General features: G+C 36.6%; 1 protein-coding gene across 5 annotated transcripts in view; it reads right to left on the bottom strand.

Annotated features, from left to right (window-relative positions):
• LOC105395397 (plasma membrane ascorbate-dependent reductase CYBRD1) overlaps nt 1–22,418 on the bottom strand; it is a 43,176-nt gene extending 20,758 nt beyond the window's left edge. The window contains exon 1 of one of the 5 annotated variants that reach the window (XM_038118147.2): nt 22,081–22,418. In XM_038118147.2, the coding sequence (XP_037974075.2) occupies nt 22,081–22,232 (152 nt within the window). In that variant the 5' untranslated portion in view covers nt 22,233–22,418. Of the gene's footprint in view, nt 1–14,541; nt 14,868–20,581; nt 20,837–22,080 lie in introns of those variants that run through there. The other 4 variants (XM_038118148.2, XM_038118150.2, XM_038118149.2 and 1 more) reach the window with 4 other exon arrangements.
• Between the last annotated feature and the right edge of the window lie 223 nt (nt 22,419–22,641).

Here is a 22,641-nt window from a genome sequence, read left to right as displayed (position 1 = left end):
GACACAGATTTAATTATTTTTCGTGTGATAGTAGTGGTACTGAATTATTATACAATTTTCCGTCTGTCAGAAATTTGAATTGATCAACAAATAATAAATGGGAGGCCATTGTTGCCACTATTAGAGGAGTATTGTCTGCTTGTTACATCGTTACAGAGTGTTGCAACGGAAGGAATAAATAACAGTCATCGTGATAAGTTTTCCATAAGATGGTAAATACATATATTCATGTATTTATAGGATGTGCATATAGGAAGCCTATAGCTTTTATTTGTAAAAGGAACTTTCATTAGGAAATTCGAATTAACCCGCAAAATAATTGATATGCTAATACTCAAAACCCGGACGGGTATAACCCGCCCCGCACCGCCCCCGCATCACATCTCACAAACCCCAAACTCACATCATCCTATACACATGTAGATTTGTAGAACGTATGAGGTCCGCATACTTGGTAAGTACCTACTTTCTTAATAATATTATTCATTAAATATGACCCGACCGGAGATTAATGGCACAAAAACCTGTCGTCTTATAGTTGTAGGCTCTGTCCATCTCACGTTGTAGTGTTAGCGGTGGACCGGCAAATAACGGTGTTATTCTTGTTAGATACTTTGCGAAAATTTTGCGAGTGTAGATTTGTATCTTTAACAAACTCTATATTAGAACTGCTTATACAAATTACTATTTATACCTACATACGGGGTAATGTACTAAATGTAGGTACTAAAATCATAGACTGACTCAAGTGAAAAGCTTGGACTTCAACTAGTTAAGCTTCTGCGTAACTATAAATCTAATTATGGTTGATTTATACATACTTACTTACAATAGAGTATATAATATAATCATTGTATCATAACTACTAACCAACTTAAATTTGAAGTCAGATCATTCTTATGCAACTAACTCCATATCAAGTAGTCAACAATCGTAGTATCAGAGATCATTGACTCATCACGCAAAGTACATTTACTAATAAGTACATGTTTTAGTAAAAGCCAAACGGTAAAAGGAATATAAACTGTAATTCTAGCACAACAAAGTGGGTTATATCATTAGTTCATTGAGCATTACCCATTCGATACAGCCTTTTCATCGCGCGTGACTTGAATGTCCAAGAGGAAAAGTCACAAAAGTTTGGTATGAACATCACATATTAGTTATACAGCGATCTTACAAGCGCTCTTCAGGCGATATACACTACACAACAACAAACAATATGTTACGGATACGCAATATGGAAAGCGACAAACCTACCTAGGTTTTCCTTTGAAATATTTCCTAGCTAAAAATTCAAAGCTAGATAAAATTACAAACTTTATATGACAGCTACAATAATAACTAAATATAAGTACTTACAATTAATTAAGTACGTAGGTTTTATGTAAGTAGTTTATGTATACTTAAGTATAAGTGCTAACACAAACCATTAAATAAATAAAATATTAAATCCCTATTCTTAATTGAAAAAATATACCTATATGAGACGTATTCTGTATGATATCTAGAAAAGCTTCTAGATGTAGTGACGACTAGCAAACGGAAATAACCATTCAACATTCATCAGCACAACACAGAACGTCTGCAAATAATGGAAATAGTCTTCATTACCCTAACTAGGTACATTTGTATCTACTTCCAATGCGCATACATCAGCGATTCGCGGCACTCTGACAGATGTGGTTGCAAAACGTACACAAGCCCTCGTGGGAGGCATTCGGATCTTTGCATTGTTTGGCGACAGGTTCGATTGTGTGGGTTAGCAGCTGGGTCCCCGGCCTTGGGCTCTTGACCGATATAATTTCTTGTACGTGTCGCTTAGGTGATTGTATCTGTCTAAACACCACGCCTGATGAAGTGGAGACAAGCGACAATGTCAAATAAAAGAGAATGTAGTTGAACAGACGGAAGAAAACGATGATAAATCGATGGCCGCTAACATTTACAAACAAGACTCCGTACCACGGATGTAATCACACAACATAGGTAAGCCGACACTTTAGCTACGAAATTGACTTGTCACCATTGCTTCTACGTATGAAAAGTGAAAACTGCAAAGTATTAGAAACCATAGGGTTTACGCAATCATGGAGTGCAGTCACCGTGGCAGGAGCTTGGAGGGTTACACTATATACTGACGAAAAACTAACTGTACAATCGGCACGTTTAATACAACGCGATTGAGCCGTGGCTCGCTCAGCAGCGTTTCGAAACTTCGTTTTTCATATAGAGTGACCCCCCTGGGCCCACGAGGCGCTCTGATTCGCCAAGAAAGTGAAACCTGGCCAATGAACTGGCCACGGGAACCAGCTCGTAATCATAACTACCTATGTACATGTACAATGTGTACATGGGTACAACTCAGGAACTATTATCTCTAATAGCTACAGCAAGTGCGAAGATTGAGCAGATGTTGCGATTTTCGTTGAGTCATTCTAAGTAGGTATTCCCAATTCCACTATTTCTTCGGATATTACTACCTATCTACTACGTATCTTATATTCTATTATGTTTAGATAGGATTGATTCAGAGACATGAGGACGAAAGAAAAACAAGTTCATAACAGGCCAGTGATAAGGGTGCAAAGTATATAAAAACTCTAAATCAAAAACTAGCGCAACGGCATTGATGACAGAGCGCGTCTTATAATGGGTCGTGCCGGCTTTATGAACAAATCATTTAGGATTACGATAAGCGATGGTGTCCTCACTGTACCTCTACCTACCTGACTAATTAATTAATTATACAGCCACATCAAACGAGAGCGCTGTTGAAACCACCTTTGTTTTCGTTTTCCATGCTCTTTGTCAACTCTTGACAGATTTAGAGCCAAATTATGAAACAGCTTACTCGTAAACTATCCCACGTTAAAGTCAGCCATTATCGTAGTCAGCAGAAATATAAAAGTGACGAACAAGTTTCTGTTTCACATTTTTGAAGTGCCGATAGCAAGAATTTTGAATTTTTTCTCCATGTAACCTATTATGTACAACATAATACACCACAATATTCATCTTGTACATCTAGAACAAATATTCATGTCAATACTTGCAACAAGCATAATATTATATTGAATAGAATGAAACTTTGCCAATACCTTACGGGTGAATTTATGAACCTTTTTAAATATCTTGTAACAACTTTTTAGATTAATTTCGGTTAATTTTTCACCCTTAATTTTAGCAGTGAAAATTCTCCCTTTATAGTTACAAAACAGCCAGCTGAAAATTTGAATAGCCGCCAATGAAAAGCAAAACCGCGGCATAAAACTAGTGTTCCATTATTCATAGAAAGCTCAGAACATGCAATTTAGATGAGGCCCCTCATTCCGCGGCCTTTGTAACCCGCAGAGAAATTTAATTTGCACTTTTAAGCTCATCTCTCTTACTCTAACAAAGATGCATTATTTTTACGGAGAATAAATAAATTAAGTTCACAATAGTGAGACTCAGGTGAGTCATGTGGGATCTATTGTGCCTTTATTCAAAAGATAATATTTTTATTGATATCTTAATTTAAGTATAAGTATAATTATTAAACATGACTAACTAAGCTTTCTTTTTTCAGTCTATACTCTATTAGACTAACAAAAATAATTTATATTTATAGTCGCAAACTTTATAAATACGGTATAAAATCTCGATAAACAAAAATAATACTTTTTTAATAAAAGCGACGGAAACAAACAGATTCAGTTCAAGACCTGATGACTCTTGGCTCTTCAGCCAGGACCTGGACGTGCGTAGGAGACACCCCCCCCCCCCCGCGGGGTCAGGACACAATTAATCTCTTCAATTAATTCCATCCGTGAATCATGCGACACTCTGTCGATGTCGATATAGAGTCATTGTCCGTTTCGTAATTAGATTCTGGAGGGTTATAACGCTGTTAAGCAGAAGCACTCCGAAAATTAGTTTCGTAAGATAGAGTGACCCCCCTTAACGATAGGTAAAATTACTCTTAACTTAACGTAAAGTACCTATGTTATGTGAATATTTTCGAATAAAGATATCCTAGGTTTACGCCCGATATTTAAAATACGTCTAACGTTACAAACTTATACTTAACACAAACTACAATATAATAATTTAAACTATTCTATGTTAAGATAAGATACTCGTAAATACGGTACGAGCATCTAAAAGCTCTATCCTATTTTATTACTAAGCTTGGCCTCCCCCATCCATTTTAAGTGGTTGGAAACTTTGAAAAGATTTTTGTGTAGCTGTTGCGGTATAAACTTTTATCAGTGGCCAAATTAGACTTACATACGTAAGTGCCAATTTCTCCATTCTCGGTTAGAGCATAACCAGGGAGTAGTGGTTAACTTTTGACACATCTGTCATGAATTTTATATGGAGATGACGTTTAATTTATAAATCAATCCCTGTCGGTTGGATAACCGACTATGGAGAAATTGGCACTAAGTATATTAAAATTAAAATGAAATAAAAAAAATCTCCTTATGTTAACATCATTCTTAATCTTTAACCTTTAGGATTTAAATCATTATGGCGTCATGTTTGGAGTTCTTAGATGTTATCTATCTGAACATTACTGGGCAGGTACCTACATCCTCAAACATATTTTGTATTACATAACACAAAGACAACTCAATAGTGTTTATCCAAATCGGTCAACAAATGAAAGTGAAATCATTGAAATAACATTTCGATTGCAATTTGATTACAAAACGTTTAGAGATTCTTAAGCGATTAGTATTTTGAGGAATTATTCAAATTACACCTCAATCCATGACGTCTCGTCTTGATAAACGTGGACTAATTCTACCAATCACAGCGCTGCGGACATCTCACAAGATAAAAGCTTATCGCTGATTGGTGAATGTTTTCTACGTGCTTTTGTTTGTGGTTTGTGCAACACAGAACACCTCGCAATACATCTTATAGCCTCTGGTCACTCGACCCTTAGCCTTATTGCCTTTCATTTTAACAGCCTCATAGTCATAAGTTCATATCTCGCCCCGGGATTATTGTTAAGAAGGCGTAGTAAGTTAATACAGTAGGTACCTACCTATTTGTTCTTCAGCAGGTATTGTGCTTAATAAATTAATTGTGATTTTTCATACTAAAAGCTACCTAAAATAATATATTTATACGCAATTAAAATTGGAAAAGATTTAACCCGAAGAAAATTTATTTAATTATTATAAGTAGGTGACTATGTACTTACCTGAAAATGAATATTTTGCAGTTCAGCTAGAAACCACTGTACCTTCTCTATAACATACAGAAAGTGTATGCAAGCGTTCCCCAAGTGAGCGCATATATTGCTATTATACGGAATGGGCTATTGTTGAAATTACATGATCTTACGCAGAATGATGGATCATTTGAAGGGAGCCTCGGCATTAGCCAATAGCTAGTTATTTTCTGCACCTGCATTATATTGCCGTTCAAGTTTGATTCTAAGGATAAACAAGTTAAGCTAAAAGATAAGGACGTATGTTATATGTACTTAGAATATGTTCTGCATGTGAGTTCCCTGTATTTGCATTCTTAGAAACATGTCTGCCAGTTTCCTAGGTGAATGTTCCAAATGCATCAGATCAGAAGATATGTTCAAAATTGAAATAGCTGGGACATTTAGTTAGTTACCTTCATTAAATACATTAAGACTTTTCCAAGTTCTTCGCAAAAGTTCACTGGAGAGTTCCAAGTTGCACCGCGACACGACAGAACGGAACTTGCGCCTGTCTCATTTAGTAAGTCGACTAAAGTAGCCCCAAGAAAACTTACAAGGAAAACCTTAAGCCGAATACGCCAACTTAGATAGGTTCACTAAGATAAAATACTCCTTGAAAATTCCAAGTTAAAACCACCCCAGTCATTCCGGATAGCTAATAATTACGTTCCAGGAAATTGGTGTTTATTATTGTAATTTAAATGAATGACGGCCGAATGGCGTAGTGGTTAGTGACCCTGACTACTGAGCTGAAGGTCCCGGGTTCGATTCCCGGCTGGGGTAGATATTAGTTTAAACACAGATATTTGTTCTCGGGTCTTGGATGTGCCCGTAAAATGGCAATAGGCCCGCCCCCTATTACATTGGGACTGACATAAACACTGGCGAAAAGTGGGTGCAGCAATGCACCTCTGCCTACCCCGCAAGGGAGTACATTAGTACAAGGTGTGAGTGTTTATATTTATATTTATTATATATTATTATATTGAAAATTCCAAGTTAAAACCACTTCAGTCATTCCGGATAGATAATAATTACGGTCCACGAAATTGGTGTTTACGAGTATTATCGTATTTAAATGAACTCTCTTGAATGTAAGAACTTGGGGTGTGTTGGCGAGTGCGGCGATGGAACAATAACACATTCGCTTTTTAAAGAATCGATTTTATCGATCAAACAGCAGCCTGATTGTCATTGATATTGATAACGGATAGTAGCCATTTTGATTGGTTCCATTAACTTCTGTGATATGGTAGATTTCTAACTTATTTTTGCGATGAATCCTTTTCACATAAAATTTAAATTATGTAAGTATGGGTGTAGGATCATAATTAACTTTGTACCTCATCTACAACTGTAGATATCATTTATTACGCATAAAGCTTGTAAAAATACCAACTTCAGGCTCCCTTTGAAGCCTTTTTTAGCAAAAGTGAGGTGGGAGTTTAATTATGAATCCTAGTTTTCTCTGATGTAATAAACCTTTTGGAAGAGAGGGGCATGTCCACTTGTCCAGCGGGATTCACATTAAGTATACAGGAGAGGGCTTCACGGCTAATTAATTTACCTAAATTTAACTTTTTAAAACAATTTGTAAGGAAGTGCGAGTTTTACTCCGTTAGAGTAGTGGCGAGAAAAGCGATTCGATTTTCACTGCTCGAGAAAAACGTGTAAAACTCAGATTGGAAGGTATGTAGGACTCTTTTTCTTTATTCTAGATAAAAAGATATTAATGTTTAACAATAAGTAATACAGTTAAGTAATAAAATACACAAATGCATTAGGTATTTACGCCATTGCAATTTGTCCATTACGTAGTGAAGCTTGCCTAATATTTATTAAAAATACATTTCCGCCTGGCCTTGTGCCCGAAATCACCAAAATACAGCTGTTAGAAGGCTTTCACGGCTAACTCAATGTTTCAAGCGGAAGCAGTCACGAATAGGACCTGTTGCACTGGACTAGTTTGATTAAATGAGTGTGAACGCGGCCGTATTTAGATTTAGAGGCTGTTTCATAATCGACCAAGTTTAAACTGTATCTATGTACAACATGGCGGAAGGGTCGCAAATATAGCAATGCAATTCTTACAAGTGTTATTAACTTTGTGATGAGTTATTATAATAGAGGTGTGCCTATATGTATTTTACATTGTAAGTTAAGTACTTTTATCTACTTAACTATATAGCAAAATGGTGCGGAAGTAAAATACTCAGCCATAGTGAATGAATTAACCGGTCTAAGTACTATTTTACAAACCGACTGACATTGCTACAGACCCAGTCTATTCTCCGTCAATAATCTGAATTCCACTTTCAACTGTATCTTAGCTTAACTGAGCCTTAAATCACATGCACAGGGCGTATTTTCGTTTGAGAATTAAAATGAGAAGGGTCACTCTAGTTTAGGAAATACTTACCTCCAAATTCATAGAGCTTTTTGACACTTTACAATAGGCTTAAAAATTACGTTGTGATATACGAATTTCAACCTTTTCACTGACATAAAGAGTCGAAACTCGTGTGTTTCAAAGTCAATTTTAACCTTGTTGTAAATTTACAATACCTACGTTCAAAATAAGGAAACACTAACCTCAAAACTTGATGCGCAGACACAAACAAAGTCACAAGAACCGGAACAAAGCTTACCATCACAAATACCTAAAGGCTCAAAACCCTCAACCCGACAGCAGAAGTATCAATCGAAAAATAAACAGAATGTTTTGATTAAATCAGCCAATAAGACCAATCATATATTGGAAATAAGTGAAGAAAAATTAGGACCGACGTTCAAGATTTGTCACAACCTGAATACTAATGCAGGAATCAGGGAACTGTTTAAAGATATCGCGGAAAACACTAAACACCTGACTAGAAATGATTTTTGCGTAGTAATGATTGGAGAAGACGATTTTAAAAAAACAAACGATTATTTTGAACTAGTCCTCTTAATAAGAAATGCTACAAAGCAAATTGAGAACACTAATATCCTAATATGCCTCCCGACATATAAATACAATGGTTATAAAACTATGTACAATTGGAGAGTAGAGACCTTCAATAATCTACTGTACTTAGATGTATCCACACATAAGCATGTTTTTTTGATGGACACTAATAAAAATATAAAATATAACTACAATATGTTTTTACAACAAGGACATGTAAATGACGTAGGCATGAACGTAGTATTTGATGACATTAAATACGCATTAAATGACATTATGAACATAAATAATAATTTTGACAATTCTACAACAGACCACATAAATGACCCCGACTTTTTTCGTCAATAATTCAAATAAATCTAATACTTTTGTACATGATAGCATATCTATATTTCATCAAAATATAGCTAGACTTATAAATAAGTCCGATCTATTAATTGTTCATCTTGAAAATCTTAACACTGCGGGAATTGATGTAGACGTTATATGTGCTACTGAATCTTTTGTGCAATTAGGCCAAGAAAAGATGATAAATATTCCAAATTTTCAACTTGCAGCGAACTTCTCACGTAGCGATGAAAGAAGAGGAGGCACCTGCATTTTCGTTAAAAACTATCACCAATATAAAGAAATTAAAGACGTAGCAAAATTATCTGTTTCAGGTGTTATAGAGCTTTGCGCAATAGAGCTCGTAGAACATAGTGTAATAATTGTATGTGCCTATAGAATACCTAAATCGAAAGAAAAAAAGAAATATTTAGGGATCTTTTATGAAAAATTAGACTGTGTACTGAATAAGTTATGTAAGAAATCAAATAAAAAAATCATCCTTTGTGGAGATTTTAATATTGATAGATTGCAAAATAATAATGAGTCTAGACTTTTTCAAAATACCCTCTTGGAGTATGATCTAAAACTAGAGATCAACGAACCTACCCGGCTATCAAGCGGAACGTGTATCGATAACTATGCACATAACATTCGTAGGGGCTGTAAAGCCCAAGTACTAGACTATGGGTTATCGGACCACACAGCACAACTGCTATCTATTCCTGTTAAAAAATATACGAAAATGAAATACTGGTTCGTCAAAAAAAGGGATTTCAGTGAAGAAAATCTTAAACTCTTTAACAAACACATAAAAAATATGTCATTTTCAGAGATGTATTCTCTAAATGAACCAGAGGCAGTATACAGTTCATTCTTAGAGACATTTTTGTTGATTTTTAATCTTTGCTTCCCATTTAAAATCATCAAAATATATACAAAAAAGAAGCAGAGATGGATTTCAAAGGGCATACGCAAATGTAGCAGGCGACAAAGAGAACTTCTTTGGAACTACAGAACACAACCAACTGAAAGTAATAAAATAAAATTAAAATCTTATTCACAAAGATATAGAAGGGTTATTAAGCTCACACAAAAAGCCCAAAATAATCACTACATCCAAATTGCACAAAACAAGTCAAAAGCAACATGGAAAGTCATAAATAGTACTTCAAACTTTCCCAAAGAGGAAATAAAACAGATAAAATTAGATCACAATTTACTTACTGACCCAAAGGATATAGCCAATGCTTTTAATAAAGGTTATCAAAGATTTAAAAAACACGAATAGCGTTGGCTATGATGAGATCTCTACTAATGTACTTAAATACGTAGCAGAAACAGTAGCTCCCCACTTAGCATACGTAATTAACGTATGCGTTAGTTACGGAATATATCCGGATAAACTTAAACCAGTGACTGTACTTCCTATATTTAAAAAAGACAACAGAGAAGAAATGCAGTTTTATAGACCTATAGCACTAATATCAGTAATTTCCAAGGTATTTGAAAAATATATTTATAATTCTTTGACATCATTTTTTGACAAGCACAATATTATTATAGACGAGCAAAAGGGGTTTCGAAAAAATATGACTATAAATTTAGCAATTTTTGAATTCTTAAGTAAAGTAATGACATGTATAGATGAAAAAACTCCCGTATGTGCCATATACATGGACTTGACTAAAGCCTTTGACTACGTAAATCATAATATATTAATTAGTAAACTGAAATCATACGGTATCAGGGGCAACGTTATTGAACTCATAAAGTCATACTTAAGCAATAGGAAACAATGTACACAAATAACCAAAATGTGTCCTAAAACTAAAATGGAAATAAAATACCTTTCGGATAATAGAGAAATACTACATGGAGTTCCTCAGGGCAGTGTACTGGGCCCACTGTTATTCCTGACTTATATTAATGACCTTCCTAAACATGTTTCCAATCCCATGATCCTTTTCGCAGATGATAGCACTGTCATAATAAAATGCACAGATAAACTCAGCTATGAGGAGACAATAAATAAGAACCTGTCAGAAATTATAAACTGGTTAGATGACAATAGCTTAGTAGCTAATCTCGGTAAGACTAAATTGATGATGTTTCATCAGAGAAAAACCATTCCTGATGTTACAATAACTTACAACAACCAGCCCGTAAATGAAACACGAGTAACTAAATTTCTAGGTCTTAATATAGACAACCAACTAACGTGGAACGATCATGCGAATGATCTTTGTTCAAAGCTCAGTAAACACTCATATATGCTTTTCAGACTGAGAGGTATTGTTAATATGGATACACTTATAATAGCCTATCATGCATATGTGGCATCCACACTTCGTTATGGGATAATTTTTTGGGGCAACTGCACTAAAAAAGATACAATATTTAAAGCGCAAAAAAGAATTATCAGATCAATGTGTGGTCTTAAAACGACAGACAGCTGTAAGCCGTACTTTAAAAAAAATGAAATATTAACTCTAACAAGTCTTTATATCTACGAAGTCGCGTTATTTGTAAAAACAAATCCTAATCTCTTCATCAAAGCAGCAGATGTACATCACTCCAGTAGAATCCGTTCGATCCATAGGAATAGGATATGTATCCAAAGCTCAAAGACTGCTTTAATGAATAAAAGTGTTTTCTGCATGTCACCACTTATCTATAACAAAATACCGAACAGTATTAGAGATTTAGACCTAAAATTATTTAAAAGAAAATTATTTAAATTATTGACTGATAAATGCTATTATACGATAACAGAATTTTTTGGAGATACTACAATATAGGTAACGAATGAGATTGACAATGGACTACTCGGTTACGAATTATTTACTTTATGACATTGACTTTTTCTAATTACTTACAATCTATTTATTTACTCACCTTAGCTATTATTTAATACCTATTTAATTTAAATTTAATTATTGATTGATAATATTGTTAATTGGATACCTTCTTTTGTACATTTGCCTGTTACTATTAGTTTGCATGTGTATTAACTAGTGTGCTATATCACTAAATGTTCGTATGCTTAATAAGCAGTACATGGAATGTACCTACTACCAATTGTATAAGATCTCCATTTACCTGTGTACACGAATAAAGAGTTTGATTTGATTTGATTTTGATTTGATTATGAATTTGAGGGTTAGATTCGGAGTGCTCGCTGCGGCGATACTCATCACCAAACGACTCTATCATGTGTACTTATAAACCTACCAATTGCATGACAGCTCTCATTCGTTCATTTTTTTTAAGCTAGTGTAACCCTTTTGGAATGGGACGACTTGAAGTGAACGGGCAGTAGTAACAAAGAGCCTTTTACTCAATGATTGGCTGATCTGGCTCGTTCACTCGCTGTTTTCCGCATTCCTTCGGCTAACGTCGGCGCCTACGCAGCCCTTTCAATACTGCAGTTTAAAGCTAGTTTAACTAAGGACTATTTCAAATCACTATTTCAGTGTGGGCCTGCCTGAATGATATGCGAAATATTGAGAAGATGCACATAGTAGGTACTACTACTAACATAGGTTTCATATTTCACATAGCGTAGAGGTAGGATTAAGGTAAAAACACAATCAATCAAAATATTGTTTTGATTACGTATTTACAGTTTTACACATATCCGTGTAGTCCACATATATTTTCAAATTGGTACTTTTCTCTGATCAGCTAAGGGCGTACACTGGTCTAATGCTACACTGTAAACTATGGTATGATTTTGTGCTACTACTCTAAATGGGAGTAAAATAGGCAATAGCTTTGTCATAACAACTTGCAAACATTCGTGAGTTTCGTGACAAAACTGTATTGCTATGGCAATGTCGTCAACTTATTTATTCGTAACTTGTTTGTTACGAAGTGGTTACGATTTATTTATTGTTAAAACACGCCTTATCTTTCACAGAAAAACCACGTTCGAAGCGTAATAGCCTAAGTGCCAGTTTCAGTTCAGAATGGCTAGGTAAGGTCTCGTTTGATGTCACATAAAATACCCTGACTTTATCATCTGCAATATTTTGAGATTTATATATGTCGCAGGCATCTGGTTTAATCTCCTGTTTGATTGAACCACTAGCCCGTTCATTGGATGGCGCTATTCAGTTGTATGACTAGACCGAACGTTGATTGTACAAGCGTCACAAAACGTCCAACTAGTTAGCGGACTTAAAATCAGTCAGGTGGTGAATAAAACAAATATGGCGTCTAACAGCGAACAGCTGACACAAAAAGCACTTGTATTGTTATTTTTTGCAAATAAATTAGCTTATCAAACAGGAGATTAAACCAGATGCCTGCGACATATACACAAGAAGATCTTAAATTGACTTATAAAAACATAATTAAATTTCGATTGGTAATGAATTCTTCAGTAACTCGGCTACTGAGCAATTTCCTCGCTGAATTGCTACATTTCCTGCAGTATGTGGAAGCCAGAATTAACATTCAATAATTGATTGTAAACTTATATCGTAATTATATCCTCACTAAAATTGACGGAGGTACACTACTTATGTCACGAATCCTAGTTACATATTCCCACAAGTTTAATTGTACTAAGTATACCTTGTGTACATAGATATTTGAATTATGACTTTTTTTACTTATGATATTCAAATAAAATATTACAACACCAAAAAATAACAAAAAAAAAGCTTTAGCCGCATACTTTGTGTTAGTATATAGGTAAGTTTTGTCATTTCTTTTCTGCTTGTGTAGTACCATTAAAGGATTCTATGTATCTATGGAGCCATAATCATAATCTGTGTAGATAGGTACTCACACTCTGAATTCAGAAATGGAATAATTTTAAACAGAGTTTAACTCTAATAATTCATCAGAAGTTAAACCACCAGTTAAGTTAAGGCGGTGGAGCAAGTAATTAAAATATTAAAGTTTCCTTCGAAAAGTTTTCGAGCATCTCTGGAGATAAGCCGTTCTGTCGATAGCACCTCGTATGTCGGGTGAACGAGTAGCTATTACAACTTTTTAATATTTTAATTAAAAATCCCCTTCTTGAGGAAAAAGTTCATAGGTCATAACCTCGAAGCTCAATGAGATAATTTTGCTTTTTACTACGTAATTTCTGGAGAGCTTTATAAGTGCATTATAGTAATTAAAAATGGCGCAATAACTATTATGTTACATTCTAACTTGCGTTCTGTAAAGTGTATGTACGAAAAATTCGTAATCATGCAAACTTACTGAACCGGCACAAGTTAAAACTTACCTGAAACAGAGAGGGAAACGTATTAATAATATATTATGTATTAGTCTTTAAGTTATGTACTTACACATGGAAGTAGGCATATAGCTTCTGTAGAATGAATGTTCCATCGGACAGTACACAATACATGTTTGCAAATACAACGGAGTTTGTAACAAACAATGCTCTTGTTACCAATTGCCTATATTGAGGTGGCTGTACGGTGAACAGTTTAAACAACACCCAGAATTACCGAGGAGGGTTCTTAGTTCATAAAGTATCAAATATATTAGAGAATATGTAATTCCGATATTCTTAAGCTTTATACACATTTATAACAATAAGGTTAAATCGTTGTATGCAAATGAAGTCAAAATAACACAGCCATCTACAAAGTAAAATGAATGATCAAAAACAAGAGGCTCTTTGCTAGCCAACAATGCGTTACAATATAACATTAATAAGTACACCAGAACCACATAATTAATGATCGTTAAATGTGTGTAAATTATGCCACATTCGCTGCCATATCTGTAGCAAGATCAGTTGGTCCGATCCAACGTTCCTTGTTTTGATACTTTGATAGCAAGTATCAGATGTTATCAGCTCCAGTGCAGCTATGTGAAACGAAACATATCGTTATTGTTTAGAGGAAGTCTTTAATTCACGTTTGATAGTGCGTACACTTTTACCCTATTGTTCGTCCCTGATACACCTCACGTCTGGTCACTCGCGCGCATTTCAATTGCCAAGAACCTGGCCATTGTTTACGTCTATTGAGGCTAAATGACCAAGCAACGCGATCACAATAAGTTTAGAAAGCCATTGAATACATACACTCTCTGCTTTATCTGGTACCTCTGACGCATCTTCACAATTGGAATCACAGTTAATTGATTATGCGCGATCACTATGGGTTGTTCACGGGACGACACGACACGGGCGGGGCACGGATGCGTGATGGCATTGAGGGCGCGAGCGGCGCGGGCGACGCATGGAGTGGACTGTGTACTGGTGGTAGACTGGACAATCGGTGCAGGATGAGTAATTACGACGTGCGACGTGATGAGGCGGCGGCGGCGGCGGGCGCGACACTGCCGGCCTGCGCCCGCGCCGCGCGAACACCCATTTATGTAAATTGACGACACAGGAGCCAGGCGGCTAATGCGGCCAACACTGAATGCTAGACGTATTGTGGCATTCATGCTAATGCGAAATGGGACAAACAATCATGATGCATGGGAGTGTAGCATAGAGTATAGAATTGCATTGAAAAGAGTCTGTTCCTAATTGATTATTGTTCAGCCGTGTTGATTAAACTTCATTGGCTTTATTTTTACACGAAACTTCAATAATGTTAAGTGTTTTTAATAAGTTATCATCACGAATTTTAGTTTGAAAGTGCAATCGAATTTTTTGTCAGTAGAAGACTCTGTTAAGATTTAAGATGTTATCACACAATGAGTAAGGCCTTTGTTTGGCATCGTGTTTTATCTCGAAACAAACAGTGTCTCGTCATTGTCGCTGCTCCACTGAGCTGCGGTTAATTCATCATGAAAAATTTGGGCAAACATTGAACCTGTCACTTTGGGCCTTGGAATATTCCTCTTTCATACAAAAAATATTACAAACTCGTTGAATAACAACTTTACATTTATTTAAAGTTTGCATTTATCTCATATACCTACTTATAATTTTAGTTTTTCTAATGCCAGATGATGATACTTACATAATTATAACAATCAACTGGCAACTAGTGAAAAGTGATAAAAACCTCAACAGCCACACTTCACGAACGGGAAAGGTGTAGAAGAAAGTGCAGCATCGTTTCTAATCACCTTCTAGCAGCCTCAGCCATCGCGTAATTTCCAAAATACACGCGAATAATACTACCTACTGAAATAGTACATTAGAGGTACCTATTCCACCACTTCCCAATGATAGAGGAAATTCAAGATAATGTAATATTGTGTCACAGAAGTCTTGCCTTGTTTGAAAAGGCCAAAGGCCTGTTTTGTGGAGAACAGAAGAACAAGCAAGTCTAAAACATCTAGGTAAGTATAACAAAACAATTCAACCGGCCGGCACTCGTAATTAACCAAACAACGGAAATCTAATTAGGTACAGTCAATTCACTGCGCTTGTCCGAGTCATGCCTAAGTAATACGAACTGGCAACAGGCGTCGCCCATAGACGTAATATCTGCATATGGCGTCGCCCATAGACGTAATATCTGCACAGTGGTACAAACGGATGCATGTTATTAATGGACGCAAAATTCATACGTCAACATTTTGCACGCGCAAGTATGTGCCACTGTGCAGGGGATCTCTCTCGTATCCATGTTCGTACAGAATCCAATTAAAACCCATTACGTAGCGAAAACCGGGAGCTTAATTAAGTAACCTGTACACTCTGTAGATTTCTGACTAATTAAGCTTTCAATGAATGTACATGTACATTATATTATGTACAGGAGTAGTTGTAATATTACTTACTTACATAAGGCATGTGATAGATTTTTCAATAGACAGCTAAAATATGGTGTGGTATTTCGCACAGTGTGCATCAGATTTGTTCGTTAGTTAACTTTATCTAGACATTTAAGTTGTGCACGAACGGAATCGGAACAGACGTAAATTTAATATTAGTTTATTTACTTCTTACCTAGTTTTTATGTAACCGAATCAATCTCTCTTTTGACCATAAATCAACTTGAGATTCACAAAACCTTGCGGCTACCAGACAGTATTACGCAAGCGATTGAAAGCATTAAAGTGCATTAAATATGAACCATAGTAGCGGTTCGTAACCACAGTGCAAAAAGTTGGAAATCAAAAACTGTTGCACCGAACAAATCCAGACTTCCACAATGTACGTAGGAAGTTCATTATTTATACTGTACATAGTATTTACCTACTTTAATTTAGTTTACCCTGAAAACTCAGTTTCGTACCTATTTATATAGTGTAGAGTTTAATAAGAAATACCTAATAAAACCCCTAGTAGTCGGTATTAGAATTCATAACAGCTTGACGCACACCACAGTTAATGTGATATACCTACAGTAGTTATACTTTGTATCACAAGTGTCCCGGACGGGTGTATCCGGGCTGTCGATCGCGTATTTTCATCCGGGAAAATGGAAATGCGAAAGTTACCGCACATTTTCCATTGTGCGACGGCAGCCGGCGGCGACGACATTATTTGAATATGGAATATCGTCGAGATACCCGAGCAGCCTGTATAGCTTCTATTTCCACTTCAGAGATCCTTTGTACATGACGAGTAATTGCATCTCTGCGAAGGATAGGGATTATAATAGTATAGCTGAGCCACGATGGGACAAGACGGTTTTCTGCATTCCGATGCAACGATAAATCCAGTTTTGCTTTAAAAAAAAGTACTTATTACAGACGTTTTCAAACAAGTTATTGTTTTGTATAAACGGCACACCGTCTTGATAACATTTTCGATACTTGAGTATCGGACTTCCTTTTTAAATGATAATCAAATAACTAGCAATAACCCGTTACAAACAAGGGCCGTGATGTGTCGACGGCGATCATCGGGACACTCTCAACAAGATGCTCGAGACGAGAGGATGTGATGATTACAGCAAGGTCCCACATACCTAGGCAGGTATATACCTACTTATGTTACAGCTATACTGTATTCCTGTTAGTGCAAACAAGGACCTCTATGCACTGACCTTTACCAGTACTGAAAACTTAGCGAAAAATTTATGAACTCAAAACTTATTTTTTCATAATTTCCTTCGTACGTCACCAAATAGCCAATATTTTAACACCCTTAGATAACTTTATGTGACTAATGTGTATTCACTGATGCACTTCGAAGGGAAATCCATGCCCCCCAGTCCGTTACTGTATTGATAGTTTTATTTGATTTTATCAGTCAGTCAATAATGCGACAATTGCTTCGCTAGGGGAAGGGAAACGTGGACAAATTGCTGACTACGTCGCATACGTAATGAAGACACATAAAGCAGGATTCACCCCCTCTGTACAAATATACAGTATCTGTACATAGGTACTAATCATACGAGTGAATTCCGAACACAAGGCGAACACTCCGCACAGACAAATCAAAGCAAACACACACCAACAGGTATATTTGATCTCATGCGGAGCGCGATCCTTCCCAGAAGCTCTTTGCGTCAAATTACGAATCTCTCACATAAATCTCAGCCTACAAAACCTTGTGTAGACAATGATAAACATTTAAATAATTATGTCACGGTATCTACTAACGAAATGCTGTTTGCTCATTGAAAACAAAAGTTGAACAAATAAAAGATTCTGATTATGACCTAGATACTGTAGCAACTGTGACTGTTGACTTTGTAAATTACAAGATAACTGGAGCTATTTTGTTGCTAGAGAACCAAAGAAAAAGGTGGTAGCTACTTGGAATCATTAAACCTTTTTGCTTGTGAGGTTTCTGTGAATAGATAAAGTCACGTCCCTATAATTCCAAGTTTCCTCTATAAATCAGAGTAAGTGTGCCGCTGGGCGGATGCTGCGGTCTCGAGCACTCTCTGACCACTACACATCTGTGGTTATTGCACCGATCTTGATTTCTTAGCACTTGATGCCTTTTCTGCTCAGCAATCGCTCAGATGCAACTGTGTCAATCTAACTCTGATGTCAGGGTGTAAGTATCGAGCGGTTGTCGTGGAACAAACGCATTAAGGATTAGCCACGGAACATCAACCGCGTGATTTCATGATAAGCTAGGTTGTTGGTTAACTTGTAACCAGAAGCATACATTTCTATGTGTGTGCAATAACGAGTTATCTATCTATTTCTTTTACCACGATATTCAGTTTACTTTACTTTTAACGCTATCCATTTGTACTTGGACCATGATGTAAGCACAGGGAGAGAGGCTGTGTTGGCACGTTCCGCGAACAACCGCTAGCCCTGCGCAGGACAGGCCGTCGCAAAAACTAGCCGCGTCCGCACAACCATCCTCTAACGCCGGTCTAACCTGCCCCGACCCGCCAATCACGTCGAGCCACCGTTAGCTCTGATTAAAAACTTTATTAATTCTGAATGATTTGATTAGAGAAGTTAACTGTTCCAGTTTATTGAGTGAGTAGGTATAGCAAGTCTACGTAATCTTTGACTTTAAGTATGATATTATAAATGCTTAGTATGTCGTTGTTTAGCTTGAAGCGGTTGGTATAATCTGGGTGTATATTGCCCGCGCCAGGGTCTCGTGTGCCCGCCTGCTGTAGACTATAATAAATAGCGTCAATTTCATCCCATTTCCTGAGCGCCCGCTCCCGTCCCACTCTTCAATATTGAATTTAATTCGCGTTCTAAGGCCAAACGGCTGTGTGCACGCTCAAACCACTTTTAATTCTTTCTGAAGTTTTGCTTCAGTTTTATAAACATTTTTTCTAGTTAGCTACTATTTGTAGGATGAGTTCAAACATATTTAGGTACCTACATCGATAAGTGGAAGAATGACAAAATAACGGGTCTTATAGTTCATAGACTCAGTCTGCATTCGACTATTTTCATTCCATAAAATGAAACCGGAATCACTGCATTTTAAAATACAAATACAGTTTTACGACTTAGCAAAGTCTTCAAGTTTTAAATTCTGTACTTACCTGGGAAATAACTTGATTTTTTCATGTTAACTATGATCTCAACATGAAGGTGATCCTCTGGGAAGTATGTTCTGACCCATATTTAGGTGTCATTTAATTTGTATGTTGAATTATGACTCTTTCATTGTTTCAGTAATGTATTAGTCCTAATCAAACCGCAATATACTTGCTAAGTATGTTGTAAGTATGTAGGTATAACATGACAACATAACAGCCGATTACTTGAATAGCAATTTGACAATGAAAATTACGTAATCACTTTACAAGTAAGTAATTATTCCTTGATTTATTTCGTAACAGTCATAATTATGATACTCGATGCTGAAACAAATTATTTAGGCAAATGGAATGTCGTTTTTATTGCAAATATTTTAAATACTCGAAATTATTACTTACATAAGTAAATCTTTATTTTCATGTATTTCAGTGAAGTCGTGTCTAAGTCTAACTGAGATCGATTCGCAAACTATAAGTATTCCTGTTATTGTTGTTTATTTTCTATCGATGTACTAAATCATAACCAAACAGCCCTGCAACGGACAGGGGCCTGCCTATGTAACCCTGGGGGGTCACTCTATAATGACGAAAAACGAAGTTTCAGTGCGCTGCTGGACGAGCCACGACTTTATCTTGTTCTACTTAACGTGCCTATTGCACGAAAGCTTTATTTCGTTCGTTTTTAATCAGTATAGAGTAACCCTCTAGCCACAAGTATACAGGAAACGTTTGATGTTATTGCAAAGGGTGGCGAAGTGTCGGTCATTATCAACCCATCGAATGCTTCACCAACCGTGAAGGAGGCTTTAATAATTCAATCAATATTATCAGAGTCTCGCATGGTATGCACTTTCGGAACCTCTAATTCAGTTTTAATAAACGAACTTTATTAACAGATAAAGCTTGATAAGCGTGAACGAATGGAGGCAGAAAAAGTAAAGATAAGCAAACATTTTTTTATCAAAATGGATTTAAATTAATTGGATACGGGGATCCGGCGTAGGTTCAATCAAAATATACTGAGGGTCGGTGTTTCAATCGGAGGATGCGGGTGCTTTACGCTTAATAATTTTAAGAGATTCAATCCATATTTTATCTCATTCAACGAGTAAAACGTGTAAGTACTTATAAAAATAACCAGTTTTAAAATATTTTTTAAATACTTATGTACCTATGTGATAGCAGACAGAAACTAGTTTGAAAGTAGACAACTAAAAGCAAACAAAAAAGACATACGTTTGACTCTTTCCTCGCGCCATTTTTCCAAGTTCCGCTGCACTCACAAACAATTCAAAAACACTCGTTCGAAATGTCGTAAAATATCGAAGTTTCCGTCGCACACACTGTTTCACTCAAAACACGGGTTAAGTTGATTTAAAAAAAATAATGAACGAACCGCGTCAAGTGAGCATGTCCCTCCGTGGAGTCGGCGTGGACGCTCAAACAGATCTCCTCACCATTCCAACTCGTTACTTCGCCCTACTTCAAAAGAACCTGTCACTTGTGTGCGAGCGAGACAACTACTGAGCTAACACGTTATCAGAAAGAGACAACTAAAAGTTATGGTTAAATTTCCCTCATCAGTTTAATTTCATAACAAAGTTGCTAAAGTGCTTTCAATAGGTATAAAATAATAGAATTTTACTGTTTTGATAAGATTTTATAGGATGCGTGAGAGTTGGCGCAGCATTTTCTAATAAGCATTTCGAACTACAGTGGAGCCATCTAGCAGCGACATAAGGAACTTGTTAGTTTACTTTTAACTCAATGTCCTTTTGTGCTCGTGGCTAGTGCAATAGTGTTCGAATGACTACTAAAGATGACGTTGCCAGTAACATGCGAGGGTGGAAACAATATTGAATTAGTGTGGACCTAGAGACAACCCTTGGGGAACTCCGTACGCGTTAGTTTAGTGCTTGGAACAAAGACGAAGAGTTTTTCTATACTTAGGTCCATTAATGATGGATAGGAAAATAATAATGATGTATTTATAAGTACTATAGAAAATGCTAATTCTTCTTCATATTAACAATTTTTGCACTATTTTTAGATCGGAATCATAATTTATCTTCAATCTTCAATTTAATTATATCTCGCAACACGGCTCGTTATGGAATACTCATAAAAGCTCTTACGACTTACGACAGTGTTGAGTGAGCTTTACAGCTACGTTAAATCTATATTTATGTACTGTCTTGTTTACTTATTAATATAAAATGAGCTTTTCTAGCAGGTGGCTGAACTTTAAGCGTGACGTCCTTCGGGAAATAACAATAAAACGTAGCCTTCGATTGAAAACTTGCTAACGACTTCCGTTCATTGTCTTCCGTCTTGAATTTCAGCCAGTTAATGTAGAATAGATGAGGCTAATGCGATTATGATTAATGAAGGCTGTAAAAAGCTGCGTAAAGTTGAAAGTTTAACTTTTTCGCTCGCTACAGCTTAATAAACAAAAGTTCAAAAATTGATCGTTTACTTACTTAATTTTGGGATTCTAAAAAAGTTAAGTGACTTTGCAGTTTAATTATTCAGAAAGGCTACCTGCAATATGACCTCAGGGGAGTACTTTAAATAAGATCCATGCCAATATTTCATTGCACAATAAACACAGCGTCGGCTTGAAAAGCGGCTAGTCTTCGAAAACAAAGAAATGGCAAGTACCTACACGCTAAGAAGGTGAAGTAATGCTTGGTACCACTAATATTTTATATCTTTAATCTAAGTTTGGTACTTACAGCTTGGTCTTCCCCTCGGGCTGGCTGATGGTGGCGGGCGGCGGCGGCAGGTCGTCCATGGGGACCTCCTCGTTGGGCGGCGAGGGCGGGGACTTGTCGAACTCCGCGATGGGCGCCAGCTCCGGCATCGGAGACACCGAGTTACTGTCCATCGCCGACAGCTTTATGGGAGACACCTTGCCTGTTGTCGCGACCGCGCACAGCCCCCCGACTGGAGGACAGAAGCGAATAAGTCACACTCGCGCACTAAGCACTCACTAACACTGGGTGATAATCACTCCCGAGATCCGAAAGGTTCGAATGATGAAGTTCCTTGTTTAGCTCCGGCGGAGTTGGGACCTGAGGAGAATAAATGTGTTATTTATTTTATTACGCTTTCGAAACATTCCGTCTAATGGTCTGCAGTCGCCCGCCGGCGCTAGCGGAGTGGCGATGGATTTGTTGTTATTGTGCTTAGCGGTTAGCTAGAGAGCTTTGACCGGCAAATAGTTTCAGTTTCACCCTTCTATTTTCAAAATTGGAGGCGGCAAAAAGTAATTACACCGAGTGGCTGGACTGCGT

This window comes from Plutella xylostella, chromosome 10 (assembly GCF_932276165.1).
Source record: "Plutella xylostella chromosome 10, ilPluXylo3.1, whole genome shotgun sequence".
Lineage (NCBI taxonomy): Eukaryota > Metazoa > Arthropoda > Insecta > Lepidoptera > Plutellidae > Plutella > Plutella xylostella.
Note: the sequence above shows the minus strand (reverse complement) of the source record. Positions and strands in the feature narration are given on the sequence as shown.